Here is a 14,696-nt window from a genome sequence, read left to right as displayed (position 1 = left end):
ATCTTGTCCACTTGGAGGTATTTTTTGACACAAATATCAGTCGAACACTGCCTTTTCTTTATGAGTTCATTCAATGGAACTCTTGGTTTACCATGTTCTTACTATTTGCAAAGTTCTATTGGTTTTGGAGATGTAATCTTCCATGACATCACTGATTCCTCTCAGTCATGCTCATAGGAGATCCTTTCAGTGGATACTAAAGGAATGACAAAATTTTGCTTGGGATATTCTTTCCACACCCATTTCCCTTTCTCCTTCCCTGTGAGACAGTCTGCATTGGTAGGTGGGCATGCTACTTTATCCCTCTCATCTTGATCTGCATATTTGCATGCATGCAGTCCTTCAGGGAAGGGGGAATGGGTCAATCACCAGGAAGCTTTAGGCTACTGGTCTGTGGATGAAAGTGTTTTGCATATCAGTGTTCTGAAACTTCTAGCCATACATCAGGTGTTCCGTCATTTCTCTCTTTTTGCTCAACATTGTTTTTTTCATGATTAATTTGGACAGTTCTATGGTGATGGTACATATTAATCACCAAGGGGGCACTCAATCCAGATATCTATGTTTTCAAACTTTGAATCTATTATGACAGACCCAAGCACACATCACATTTGCCTTATTGCATGTTGTGTATTGGGTGCTTTCAATTTGGTCTTGGACTGTCTTTTACACCTCATCTGGATATATCCCACAAAGTAGGGATTAGATAATTTATGTTCAGGAATTTTTGCCATTGGTTTACCCCATTTATATGCCTTTGCTACAGGTCTCAACACTAATTTAAATTTCTTTTGGTTACCTGTGTCTCATTCACAGGCTCTGGCAATAGATGTCTTCAGCTAGTATTGGTCACTCAAGTATCTTTGTGTACCTGTCTTTCCTGTTGCTTCATTGGGTGACTTCTCTTGTTCACTCCACTCCTTGTTGAGTCCTCTTGATTGCTCCCTTTTGATCAGCTCAACCTCGATTTCCAGGGTTACAATGACTGCTCCTCTTCTTCCTGCCCTTCTTTCAATTCCTCCCTCCCTTTTTTATAAACCTTGATCACATATTCTACATCCCAATTTTCACATCCTGCATCTTTCATGCCTTGCTTTTGTCCATTTTTGGAAAGGTGATCTGGTTTCATATGGCAAATTACTTCCTTGTTAGCTAGTTTCATTTGTCCATCTTTCATGGAGATGCACAAATGCAAGTGGAAGGTATTCTACAGTTGGTCTACTGCCAGGGTGTTTCCCATTGACAAGCTTACTATGGTTTATGTGGCAGGATTTCTCACCTGGTCCTTTTATTGATTGTGGGTCTGTGGTTTCCTCACTTTTAGGTGGCCCTATATTCCCTTACACTACCCACATTTGAACCACTTTCCTCTTATTCAGTGTTTCATCTTTCCCCCCAAACATATTTCCTTCTTCTCATAGCCTGTGAACATCAAATGTCAATTTTTTTTGCCATTGACATTTTATGTATTCTTTATCTTCTTACCTATCTTCTCATTCATCTGGATCATTCTTTTCTCTCAAAGACTTTGGTTGCTTGGGAGAGTAGTTCCTCCTTTTTTTCCAATTTCCCTTCTTTTTATCTCCTTCATTCTCGACTGGATTCAGATGGATTTCTGTGTCAAGTCAGGGTTCTTTGTTATATAGCCCGCACTGCTACTTTCCGGGGTACATGTTCCCAGTTCTTGATCCCCTGGCTATCCTCCTTCCTTCATGGTCTTTCATCTTTCAATCTTACTAGTTGATTTCATCTTTTGGTTCTTGTGGTCTAGTCTTTCTTACCTTCTTGTTCCAAGACTTTGTTACAGGTGTTTTCTCATCAGGTCTGACATCCCACTTTTCTTTTTGCTTCTCGTCTTTGTCATCCAGTGGAGGAGATTCTGTAATCAAGAATGTAGACTACTCCCATTATGTTTTCATCCACTATCTCCATCATAACATGGGTTTCCTCTTCTCCTAGGCTTTGTCTACCACCTGTGGCTATTATTCAGATTTTGATGCAACTCTAACTGGTAAGTTTTTGTTCCTACTTTCTTTTTTTCCACAGGCCTTTATCTACTTTTTATCACATGGATCCTACTCTATGGAGAGTGGTGTCTGGTCAGGTATTCTTTAATTCTAGATCTACACTGTTCAGTCATGTTGACTCAAACTTTATCTTCCATGGCTTTGCACACTCACCATAAAAATGGGGTGTCCCACAATATCACTTGATGATGAATAGCCTTTCAATATTTTGCTTCAAAAATATATTTTTCCCAGGCCATACCACATATGGACTGCATGGGTAAAGCAGAAGGGGATTTATGCCCATCCCTGTCATGTCTAGAGTGAATAACTTGGTATGATCTACTTTTCAAAGTAAGGTTATGTGGTCACCAATTGCACTGTTTCTGGTGATGATGCTCCTCTGGACTGTCCACTGCATTGTCACTTTCTTTAAGTGGAGTATGGGAGTTCTTGGCACTTTTCATTTCCAAGCCATTGGGGTAGTTGACCATGGAGGCACCCTGCTAAATGTGTTTCACACATTACCATTCAGTCATAGAGTAAGGCATGGGTGTTCTGCAGGTGTAGATAACATATTATCCTTCTATTTGTGATAACCAGTACAACAGGGTGAGATGTCAGACTAGAGTTCACCTCTTTGATTTGGAGCCATTATTCTAACCTTGTGTGAATGTAGGTACCTTGCAAAGAGATTTTTGGATTAGAGTGAACCAATCAAAACAAGTCCTAATATGAGTTCAAATTGTGTATCTTTTTCCCTTAATCTCCTCCATCTGTGTTGTGGGCCATACTGATGGTGCGTGGAATTGTTCCAGTTCTGTCCTTATCTATCTGATGTTGTCTTCTTGTTGGGATGTTATTGCCATTTTGGATGGTCCTGGCTTGTGCTATGGTTGGAAGAGTTGGTTCTATATAAGATATATCCTTTTAATACTGGATTTCAAATTCCTTGATTGATAGCTCATAGCTAATTCTTGTGAAATTAAGATTGTTCTTAATCCCTGGTTCTTCAGATTGAGATAAAGATGGTATGATTTTTATCCTATCCTTGCATAGATGTTGATACCCTGTAAGGATGTTTTGGATGTAGTTGACTTACTGAGTACAGTCTGCCACTATTTTAGTAGTGTGTCAGCACTTGTTTCTAATTCCTTTATGAAACTAAGATAAATTTTATCACTATATACTTCTTCACATAAGCATTATATGCAACTCAAGAACATTAGTATTATTATGTGTTTAATGTGTAACTCTTCTATTTTGGATAAACTTTTCATGGGCAACTGAAAAGAAAACTTATGCCAAGACTTTTCACTTCTTCAGTAAATTTTTCTCAGTTTTACCAGTTGAGGAGAAGCTGAAGTTTTTTTGTCATAAGTGGAATTACTAATTGACATCACAAATATTTGGCTCTGAATAACTCTTTATAAACAATTTTATAAACTTATGTAGTTGACTTACTGAGTACAGTCTACCACTTTACACTCAGAGGTGCATCCTGGTTTGCCAATCTTTCTTGTTGTGCAGTTGAATTACAATACCTTTTTTCTAATTGGGATCACTTTCCTACCACATGCTCTCTCACTTGGATGTTCTACACATTCCACAAATGAGTGAAGAGTATACCTGGCTAAGAAATGGTGTGGTTTCCCTCTTCTAATCTTTGGATCTGAATCTCATTATCAGGGGGTACTTCTGTTATTCCCTCACACAGGTCTCTTCCTTCTCAATGTGGGATTCTAGCTAATCTTGTGACTTATTTTCCTATATGGAAAATGTATTTCCAATAAATACGTACCTTCACTTGCACTTCCCACCCTTTCTCCCCACTTTTCTCTGGTGCTAACATCTGGTGTACTTCAAAGTGATAGTTTGGTAGAGAAGTGTAGAGGAAGTTGCATGAGTGTGTCATGCACCTGTTGGTAGAGTAACACATGACGATTTGCATAAGAGACATGTTGGAGTCTTTCAATTCCAGTATGGGGGAGCAGAAGGTTTGTGGCATATGTAAAGAAAATTTTTTCTTATAGAAGGCAGCATTGAATGGGAATAACTAATTTTGTGATAGGAGGTAAATACCTATTGGAAATACATTTTCAGTGCAGGAAAGCTATGACTTGTATGGATAATAAAAATAAAACAAACTGGAAACCCAAGTTCTCATTAGTTGATTATTTTGGTTACAATTTATTTAATTGTAATTTTAATTAATTGATTGTTAGAATTATAAAAACAGTAATAATTGGAAAGTATTTTCAACTAATCAATGTAATTTAAAAATAATGTAAATTGTTCATGAAAAATGATTCTTGACTCAATAAAATGCAATTATTGGTTAAAAGAAATCTAACAGCAGAATTTTGGTTATTTCAAGAGAGAGAATAATTGGAAACCCTAGTTTCTAATACAGTACTAATCCAGAGATGCCAACTATTTCAAATGACTGAGCGTAAGGATTGTAGACAGAGCCCTTTCACAGTTTTATTCCTTTTAGATTTGCCAGAAACAAGACAATCTGGTGAACAAGGCCTCTTTTTTCCATCTTATGAACGATTGCATTGGTGTTTCTATGCTGCTTAGAAAATGAGAAATACCAATCTATGCGAGCGCTGATTGGCTGACAAGCACTGATGATGTAACTAAGGGTTCCCCCACGTGCCCAGTATGGAGAAGCACCACACTTAAGTTATTGGTAGACGTCTGAGATACAAATATTTTTTATTATTTCAAGCACAAATAGGATTATTGCAAGTAGCCATTTGGACTATGTCTTTTATTTATTATCAAAATTTACTTGTAACTCTCTAGAAATTTATTTTTCACCCCTTTCAAGTCCCTGGGGAACAGTTTATCACTTTTATTATATAGGCCTATATAATATATAATAATTCGGGAGTTGCAACAAGTTGTAAGATTTGTCTGTATGAGTGTATAGTTGTAATGTATACACCAAAATCATAATGATTACGCTCAAATTGTAATGATTGGCATCTCTGCTAATCTCTACTCACAAAATTAGCTATTCTCATTCAGTGCTGCTTGAGGTGCCTCTTTCTATCCTTTTTATATATAATGCATCTCACATTGCCAACAGCACTGGTGACCACTGAGTCGGTTCTAGTCTAGTGAGAGCTCAGCTTGCCAATTTTATTTATTGCTGGCTTCCTTCATTGTTCAGGTTTTATCGGAAGGATCTCTGATCCCTTTTCTCTCCCCACCCCCCATATTTCCTTTCCCTGTTTCCTTCCCTCCTTCTCGGGACCCTATAACCAGCTAGCATATGTCAGAAGTGGTTTAAGAATTGCTATCTCAGTGGACCATCAAACTTGTTCTCCAACTTTCAACAGGTTCTTATTTCAGACTTTTTGTTGTTCTCAAGAAAACCAGGGATTGGAGGCTGATCAAAGATTTATCTCACCTCAACCTCTCCATTTATCTGCCTTAGTTTATCATGGAGTCTTTTCTCACTCCTGAGGTGGACATTTTATTCAGATTTACAGATGTTATCAATGTTTATCTCCCTATGACTATATTACTCTAGTTTTGTCCTTATTTTTGGTTTGTCCATCTAGGGGTGGTTTATCAATTTTTGAGCCCAGTTTTTGGGATTACTTCAGCCTCTTACATTTTCTGTTGGGTAGTCTAAGTGCTTGTTTCACATCTTTATGTTCTGGGGTTAAGTTTTCACTATTACATGGATAACTTGTTTCTTTAGGCTCATTCTGAACTGGAGTAAGCCAGCCATACTTGGCAGCTTCTTTCAGTGTCTGCGTGAGTGGGTTGGAGAAGTCCTTTCTCAGCTCTACTAAATATCTAATTCATTTTGGAGGGGGGGGGGTCCTTTTCGACAATCATATCAGTTAGATCCAGACCAAGCTTTCTCCTTTATGACTCCATTCTTTAGAATTGTTAGTTCATCATGCCCTCTTGGATCCATCATGAGGTTCTATCACTTTTTAGAATGTGGTCTTTGTTGATGTCATTGGTCCCTTTTATTAATGCAATTACCTGTTAATCATCCTGATGAGTTATTATTGAAATTTTGCTACAAGTCTTTTAAAATTTTTATTACTTTTTGAAAATGGCCATGGTGTCAAATAACTTGGAACCAGAATAGGAAAGGCCAACTTCAGGTGACTGAAAGTGCTTTTTGTACTTACCTATTAGTCTTCCTGATGAGTTATGATAATTACAGTTATGCTACAGAAAGTCCTCTGCAACTTGTATTACTGTAGCTTTTCTCTTAACACTGAAGACTAGATGTAAACATTGGTTTTATGCTTTTTAACTTTGTTTTATTTAACCTTAATTTCCTTTTATAACTTTCCTAATTTTACTTTAATTTTAACTTTTTACTGGATGTTTGGCATAGATAGCCTAGCTGCTTTGTGCCATAAAACACCAAATCAACCAACCAATGAATTTGTTCATGCCCATATGAGATCCCCTCTTTTGGCTCTACAAAATCAATGGAACTTTGCACAGGATTATCTTTTTACTCCATTTACCCTTCTTAGTAAGCCCTCTAAGATGATCTGTTTTGATGGTTGGACAAGGAATATACATCAGCATGCATGCTACTTTCTCCCCCACATCTGCATCTACCTCTTTCTACAGATGCATCTCTGCAGGGTCAACTACCAGGAAGATATGGACTAGTTGTATGTTTGGTATTGAATCACTTCCTTCTTCATACTGACATTTTCTGGTGACTGTTCATTCAGATAATGCTATGATGATAGTACATATCAGTCACCAAGGGGACCCAGTTGATGGATCTGTGTTTTAAGATGTTGGATCAGTTATACTGGTCCCACATGCAATGCATTCATCTCATTGTGTGTCATGTGCTGGGTGCTTTTGTCTTTTTGTGGATTGTCTTTCCTCTTTTGGCTGGGTATATCTAATGGAGTGGCTCCTAGGTCCCCTCTTTTTCACGAAGCTTTGAAGTTGGTGCAGTTCTCCCCAAGGGGATGTATTTGCTATTGACCTCAATTATAAATTACCTCTTCTATGGTCTCCTGTCCCTCATCTTCAGGCTCTGGCAATTGATGTCTTCAGCTAAGATTGACACTACAAATATATTTGTTTATTCTCCTTTCTGATTTGCTTCATTAGGTTATCTTTCTCACCCACGCTATTCTTTGTTGGCTTCCTCTGATTGATCCTTGTTGGCTAGCACACCTATGGTTTTTGCAATGACAGCATCTGCTTCTCTTATATTGTCCCCCTCCTCCTTCGTTAACCTAAGTCACTGATCCTGCATTTCACATTCTGCATATCCATCTGTGGCTTTTATCAAGTTATTGGCTAGGAAATTTCGTTCCTCTCATCCTGTTAACTGTATCAGTAAAAAAAGGAAATAATTCTTCTGGTGGTTTATAACTCGAGGCCTTTCAGCTGACCAGTCTACTGTGGCCCAGGTGGTGGAATTTTACACTTGGCTCTTTGACCAGGAGTCATTGATCTTCTTGATTGCATTTTTGTTTTTCCAATAACTCAAGAGTTTTTACTTCACCTGTCCTCACTTTGCTCATTAGGGAGTGTTGCCATTACAGATGATCTACCCTTTTGGATTGGGATGTTAATATGGTACTCCATTCCCACACTTTATCTCTGTTTGAATCACATTCCTCATGTTCCAGATTTCACCATTCCCTTATAACACATTTCCTTCTTCTCTTAGCTTGTGGATATTGATGGTCAGATTTATTTGCTATTGATGTTTTGTATACATTTTATCACCTAACCTAGCTTCTACTTTATCCAAACTGTTCCTTTCTTTCAAATACCTCGGCTGCTCAGAAGGGTAGCACCTTCTTTTTTGTCTCTTTCTTTTCCTTCCATTCTTCATCTTTAATCTCAACTCAATCTGAATAGGCTTCTGTGTGGGGGCTTCTCATTGTTTTATTATCTGTACTGGTTTTTTTCCATGGTAGTCATCCCAAACTTTTATCCCTTGGCAGTCTTCCTCCATTTGTGCTCTTTCATGTTCAGCCCTTACTAATTGGGCTTGATCTTTGATCTGACTGGTTTATTTCTTCTTGCCATCTTCCTCCCAGAATTTGGTCTGGGTCAATTAGAGAAAATTGTACAATCAGGCATGTAGACAACATTTAATACATTTGTCTCCCATTATCTTCATCGTATTGAGGTTTCTTCTTTGTCAGGTTTTTGTCTTCCACCTGTGGCCATTCTTCAGACATTGGAGTGACTCCAACTGGTAAGTTTCTATTCATACTTTCTTTTCTTTTCAGGGGGCATTTTCTTTGTTTATCATTATATGGATCCCATTGTATGGCAAGTGGTGCCTGACCAGATTTTCTTTACTTTAAATTTGCATTGTATAGTCATTTTGACTTGTGCTCTATCTTCCCTGGCTTTGCATACTCACCATGCAGTATAAGTTTGCTTGTACGTGAATAACCTAGTGATATTTTTCTTCATAAAAATGCATGTCCTGAACTGTGCCATCCATAGATTGCATGGGTTAAACAGGAGTGGATTACTGACCATCAGCACTGAATGAGAATAGTTAATTTTGTGAGAGGAGGTAAGTACCTATCAGAAATACATTTTCTGTGTAGGAAAATTATACATTTAAATGATTATATTATATCGGTAACATTTGATTTAATTGTAATTTTGGTTAATTGTTGGAATAATTGAAAACGGTATCAATTGGAAACACTATTTTCAACTAATCAGTTGGTTTACTTGACACTTGTTGATGTAAGCCACTAAATTACCCATCTCAAACAATGTCACACAACTGTTAGAAATTTATTTATGGAGTTTTACTAAATCATACATGTATTGACATCAGTTTGAATAAAAACAATAATTCTAAAGCTTTAAAAATAAGGACATGAAAATAGGTATCTTACTATACACAGTTGTTGTAGATGAAAGAACTTTATCATATCCTTCTGTAACAAGTAAATAATGAAATTTTAGTCAGGTTGTTCAGGTGAATTTTATAAATTTGTATGCAGATCTTCTATCTGTAGTTACTGATATCTGTGCAAACAGGATGTAAAAGGTTGTGAACCTATGGGTTTCCTCATTTTAAGGGGACAGTGCAGAGCCTTGGACTAGTTCAAGTAAATTAAAGGATGTATTTCACTTCAGTGTATAAAAATGGCATGATTTTAACATAAATAATCTTGAATTACAGGCTATTGACCTGCTTTTACTTGCCTTCCTTTCTTTTAGTGTTCTAATGTAAAATGTATTATTTCCTAATTTATTCTAGAACCTGCTACATTACAAGGATGTGTTATTAAAAGTAGGTATCAGATTGTAACACACTATTAAAAAAAAAAAAAAAAAGTATAAGCATGTATCTAATGCTTTTCATTATAGGATCTCTCTGCTATTGCTACAACAGTGAAACCAGGCCTTCCACTGTCATTAGTAGTTGGTCTTAAGTATAGCAAACAGCTTGTCAAAGAAACAGCTAAGCCTTTCATACCTATTCACCATATGGAAGCTCATGCTTTGACTGCCAGAATGGCACAGAAGTGAGTATTAGAATTGAGTTCTTTAACACTGGTGAACATGGATCAATGTCTGCTTTATTCCTGGTATTCATCTATTTCCTTCTTTATCACATATTCCAAGTAATCATTGTCAGTGAAGGTTATATATATTTATTGATATTGATTTTTTTCTTCCTCTTTTGTAATTACACATCTTTTTAACTGTGGAAATTAGGTATTTTGTGATGTGTCTTCATGCTGTTGGGGTATTTAATTTGTAGTTAAGTTATTTATTCAGATCTGTGCATTTCTTGTAACCTTGTGTAATATACAAATTAGGTGTCTTGGTAACTTGTATCAAGGGATGTGAGTTTATTTTATTCTATTTTTTATGCATTGAACTGTAGGTGTTGTTTTGTTCAGGTGGTTTATAGATTCAGGAATCTTGTCTGTAGTGTGTGGCCATATTAACATTGTATCGTAAACACATCTGAGTCTGATCTTGGGGTTTGAAGTGGATATTTTGAGGTCTGACACTACAAATACGTAAATATACAGTAATAAACTTAAGTACTTGACCATTATTAAACAGATTCCAAAGAAAATGTACTACAGATAAAATTGTACCATGACACATAACAAAATGCATACTTTGGATATGCCTACATCCATAGAAGACATAATTTACAGCTATGCTACCAAAAAAAAAAGAAGAAACATTATAACATTTTTATGCTGCTGTAATCACAGAGAACGGGCAATACTTTATCAAATTTCTATTGAAGACGGCTACTACACAAAAGTCAAGTTCAACCTAACTGCTAACACAAGGAAGAAAAGTCAAAAAGTTGCTTAAAACACTTAAGCACTTTTAAAGAAAGAGTCAAACTAACCGTATACCACAGTGGTGGCAACACCTCCCCCTTCACATTCAGGGTTTACCTAAAATTCACAAACAAGGCTACACTCTTTTTTTTTTTTTTCAGAATGCTCCCAAACTACTGTAATTTGTTTTTTTAACTGGTCTGTAAAAAAGTTTAAATTTCATCATTTACTGAAACATTGACTTTTGTTTTCACTCAATAAAATGTATTTGGAAAATGATGCTTTTTACCCAAATAAATTAACATAAAGGTTTCATACTCAAGTAGTTAATAAAATAGTCTTTCTATTGCTTATAAACATTTATTACTGACAAATAAGCATGAATAAATAAGTATTTCCAGAAGCATGAAGAGTTGAGAAAAGCTTTAGTGGTGGATTTAATCTATTTATATCTCGGAAAATAAAATATTTTTGTTTTAAATTCTGGCCTATCAGTATCTAATTGGTAGACATTCTGAAATCCACATAAAGAAAAACAGAAGAATTCAGAGCAGAAAGGTATCATATGATACATAGATGTGAAAATTTGAGAACTCGCGTAAAGAGCTCCCTTACACATTAAGAAATCAAAACTTGTATTAAAATTGGAATTAGAAGGTATGTTTTGATGCTAAGTTTACTGACAGGTAAAACATCTTTACATGTTGAACTTAGACCATTTATAGAGATTATAAAAGCAAATACAATAACCTTGAAAGATGTTACAGTAATCTTTGATGTATCCAACCTCTATATAATGTACTAACTAGCAAAACATTACAAATATTCCACTACAGCTTGAAAATGATAGAACTTTTAAGGAATGACATAATGGGTAATGTCTATTTTAATAGAATTCACAATCTTCTGTATGAACACAACCTATTTTCAACATAAAGACATGTTAACAACAAGAAGACCTAGCCAGGAACTTAACCCTTTCAACAGAAATTTGAAGTTAACACCCTCAGAATAGCTGCTGTACTCCACAAGATTTGGTGTGAATCAGATGTGTTGATGATACATCCATAGTATGGCCACATGCACACAGAGGAATTTAAGAATTTACCAAACAACAGATAAAAGCCTGCAATACAATTCACAAAAGAAATAGAAAAAATTATACCAAATTCTTATCTCTTGTCATGACTGTTGCAAAGATACATAACTCCTCTATCACAGCTTATAGGAGGGGAGACCCACAAATATGAGAAAAATAAAAACAAAAGACTTCTACATCCACTTAATTGATTACATTATCAGTAAACTGAGCAGAAAAGTTAGAAAAACTCAAATACCCATTCTGGAAAACATTCAAATAGGTAGTTGATTTAATGTCTAATGGGTTAAGACCCTATTTGAATTTCCAATTCCAACATCCTTTATCAAGAAAACACAAAATCACATCCTGGCCACTACCAACATTGAGTTCTTCTCAAGACTTGCCTTTAGACAATGGCTGAAACATAGGATAATAACTTGTTAGTATCTAGTTACTAATCAATTATTAAACTTAGGTGATTATATTATATAGACTACTAACCATGACATTTACCGATATCCAATTACCCCAACCTTACCAAAATTTTTTAGCTTGATCATTTTTAGCCTTGTATTTGTTCTAATAATTAACAAGTTTTCTGTGCACTTTGCACAGATATATGTATCTTATTTTCTTATATTTGCTCTTAATTAACAATTTTGGAAAAACAGAAAAAGGTATATGATGTCGTTTTAGCGTTGAGTTTCCATTTCTGGTTCTTTTGGTCTCGGGTGGACACTGTCAGCTTGCCATTGTAAGGAATATTGACAACTTCTTGTTGTTGGGCTCGACACTTGACGATGCCCCTGGGGAAGCATTTGATAAGGTAACTAAAGCAGCTTACATTCTTTTTACCACTGTAGTTTGTATTTTTAAGTTTGAATAATATGTAACTTAGTTTAGTGTTAATGACTTTCTTGAGTAGACAGAAAATTGGGTATTGTGTGAAGTTATTGTTTTAGATTATATGCTTTTTGTATAAAAATATTTAAAACATTTTTTTAAATTTGTTCTAAAATAAATAACATAAGCTAATGACACAATGTAATTGATATCACATTGGAAAAAAAAAAAGATATTTTGAGAGAAGTGTTTTCCATGAACTTTCTATATTAAGAAATTGAGTATAAGGAGATATTTTTCTAGAACTTTTGGTTTTTAGCTTTTTTTCTGATTGTCTTATAGCAGCCTTTGCATTGCATTTTTTGTGTTCAACATTGCTCTAAGCATGACATTAGCAAGTAATTAATCAGCTTGGTGATATTGTTATTTTATAAAAGAAATGCTTGTTCCATTTTTTAATTTAAAATATATTTTTCTTGAAAACTGTAAATCTACAAATTCTAATTTGTCTTGAGATGCTATAGGTTTATTTTTGTGTTTTCATAAATATTTCATCAGCAACCTAAAAAACCTTTTATAATATTTTAAGAGGCAAACTTTGAACATAAACATGGCATATTCAGTTTGTTGAGGTTTCTTTATAATGTAGGTTTTATTTAATTATCTTCTGCATTGTGGGTATTTGTTTACATTGCTATAGTTATTGGCTTTAATGCTTGTAATGTATTTTGTATTTTACATTACATAATAAATAGTATTTATTAAATTCTAACAAAAATAATAAAAAGTAAAAGGAACAAATTATGCTTACAATATTTTTTTTACAGGAGATTTAAGAAAACAGTATTGTTCTTTAGTAAAATCATATCCAAATCATAACTTTTTCTATAACCCTTTTCCTGCTGAGTATTATTCATTCTCGAGTTAAATTACCTGACATTTAATAAGTAAAAATTCTCTAAACTATGTGAATTTAAAAAAGGTTACCTACAGTTGAATACCTACCTTTTAGGTTGTTGAGCCTAATTTAGTCTGTGAAAGCAATGAAATGAAAAATAAATGTATAAACTGATTCATGTTCATAGTAATTAGTGTTTCACAGAGAAAGGATGTGTCGATATTTACAACATTTCTTTTATTCAGATTGCACGACGACTAAAGCTCCGGAACATTCCTGCCTTTTCAACTGTTGGAGGAGGACAAGCTATTGAAACATTAGCTAAAGAAGGAAATTCTCATGCCTTTAACTTTCCTACCCCATTGTCAAAGTATAGAGATTGCAATTTCTCTTTTTCAGGATTAAAGTTCAGAGCATATAAGATCATTACAGAAGAGGAGAAAAAACATGGTAGTAAAGTAAATGCTAGCTTTGTATTAATTTGTAAAATTTGAATTAATATGTCAACAAAATATAGTTTGTGAATAAGTGACTGTTTAATTTTATTGTAAGTTAGCTTGTGGCTTGTAGAATGTGTTATAGTCTAAAAAACAAATAATTTTTGTTTTCATTAAGTGCACTGTATTTTTTATTCCTTTTACTAATTAATCAAAAGTAACCTGACTTTTGATATAAACTGTTGCAACAATTTTGTTTTTCATATATTAGGAATATTTTAAATTTTCACAAAGCAAATTTCTCGACCTTCCTAGTTGCTAAATGGACTTTTATTAACATAACTCATGATATTGCATATACAAGTTATATAAAAGAGTGCTCACTTTTATGATAAAGCTATAACAATCATATTTATAATTGTTTAAAATTATATAAAATTGTTTCCTGTAACCCTTTCACTGCATAGTGTCTACAGCTTGCACATCTAAGATGTGCATTGTGACATATATTCTTTTCATTCCCTATTTCCTTGCACATGCGTAATTCCTTGGCTATGTATATACTGCATTCTGGGGTAGGGGAGGAGGATCCCAAAGTTTTCCAATATGTGTAAAAAGGGCTGGTTTGGGTTGAGAAAATTTTTTATCCAGAGGAGTGAACAACATTTCGACCTTCTTCGGTCATTGCCAGGTTCACAAAGAAAGAAAGAGGTAACTGAGTGATAGCTGACCATATGTTTGAAGGGGGTTGTGCAACTGAGTGTAGGAACATAGAGGGCATGCTTAGATGTTTGATTATATTTATTAATATAGGTATAAAGGTGTTCCTTTGTATTGGTTTATTTTGGGCTTGAGTTGTTGTATAAGTAAGGCTTCTTTAATTTTGCATTTGTTTCTTTATTTAGTATTTGGGTGTTTTCTATGGTTATGTTGTGTTTTATTTGATTTGCAGTGTTTGAAAATGTGTGAAGGTGACTTTTTATGTTCTTTGAATCTGGTTTCCATTTTTCTACTTGTTTCTCCAATATAGAAGTCGTGGCAGTTATCACATTGTATTTTATAAATAATGTTGGTGTGGTGTTTGTCAGTGTAGTTTTTACATAGTATAGACCTCAGTTTTGT

General features: G+C 34.7%; 1 protein-coding gene across 23 annotated transcripts in view; it reads left to right on the top strand.

Moving 5' to 3' along the window:
* Positions 1-14,696, top strand: part of Tcs4 (Threonyl-carbamoyl synthesis 4) — a 41,617-nt gene that overhangs the window by 8,288 nt on the left and 18,633 nt on the right. For all 23 annotated transcript variants that reach the window (XM_076492624.1, XM_076492625.1, XM_076492633.1 and 20 more), the window contains 3 exons: positions 9,375-9,532; positions 12,093-12,222; positions 13,383-13,587. In XM_076492624.1, the coding sequence (XP_076348739.1) occupies positions 9,375-9,532; positions 12,093-12,222; positions 13,383-13,587 (493 nt within the window). The remainder of the gene's footprint in view (positions 1-9,374; positions 9,533-12,092; positions 12,223-13,382; positions 13,588-14,696) is intronic.

Source organism: Tachypleus tridentatus, chromosome 3 (assembly GCF_004210375.1).
Source record: "Tachypleus tridentatus isolate NWPU-2018 chromosome 3, ASM421037v1, whole genome shotgun sequence".
Lineage (NCBI taxonomy): Eukaryota > Metazoa > Arthropoda > Merostomata > Xiphosura > Limulidae > Tachypleus > Tachypleus tridentatus.
The sequence above is the reverse complement of the archived record's forward strand: the minus strand, read 5'-3'. Positions and strand labels throughout refer to the sequence as shown.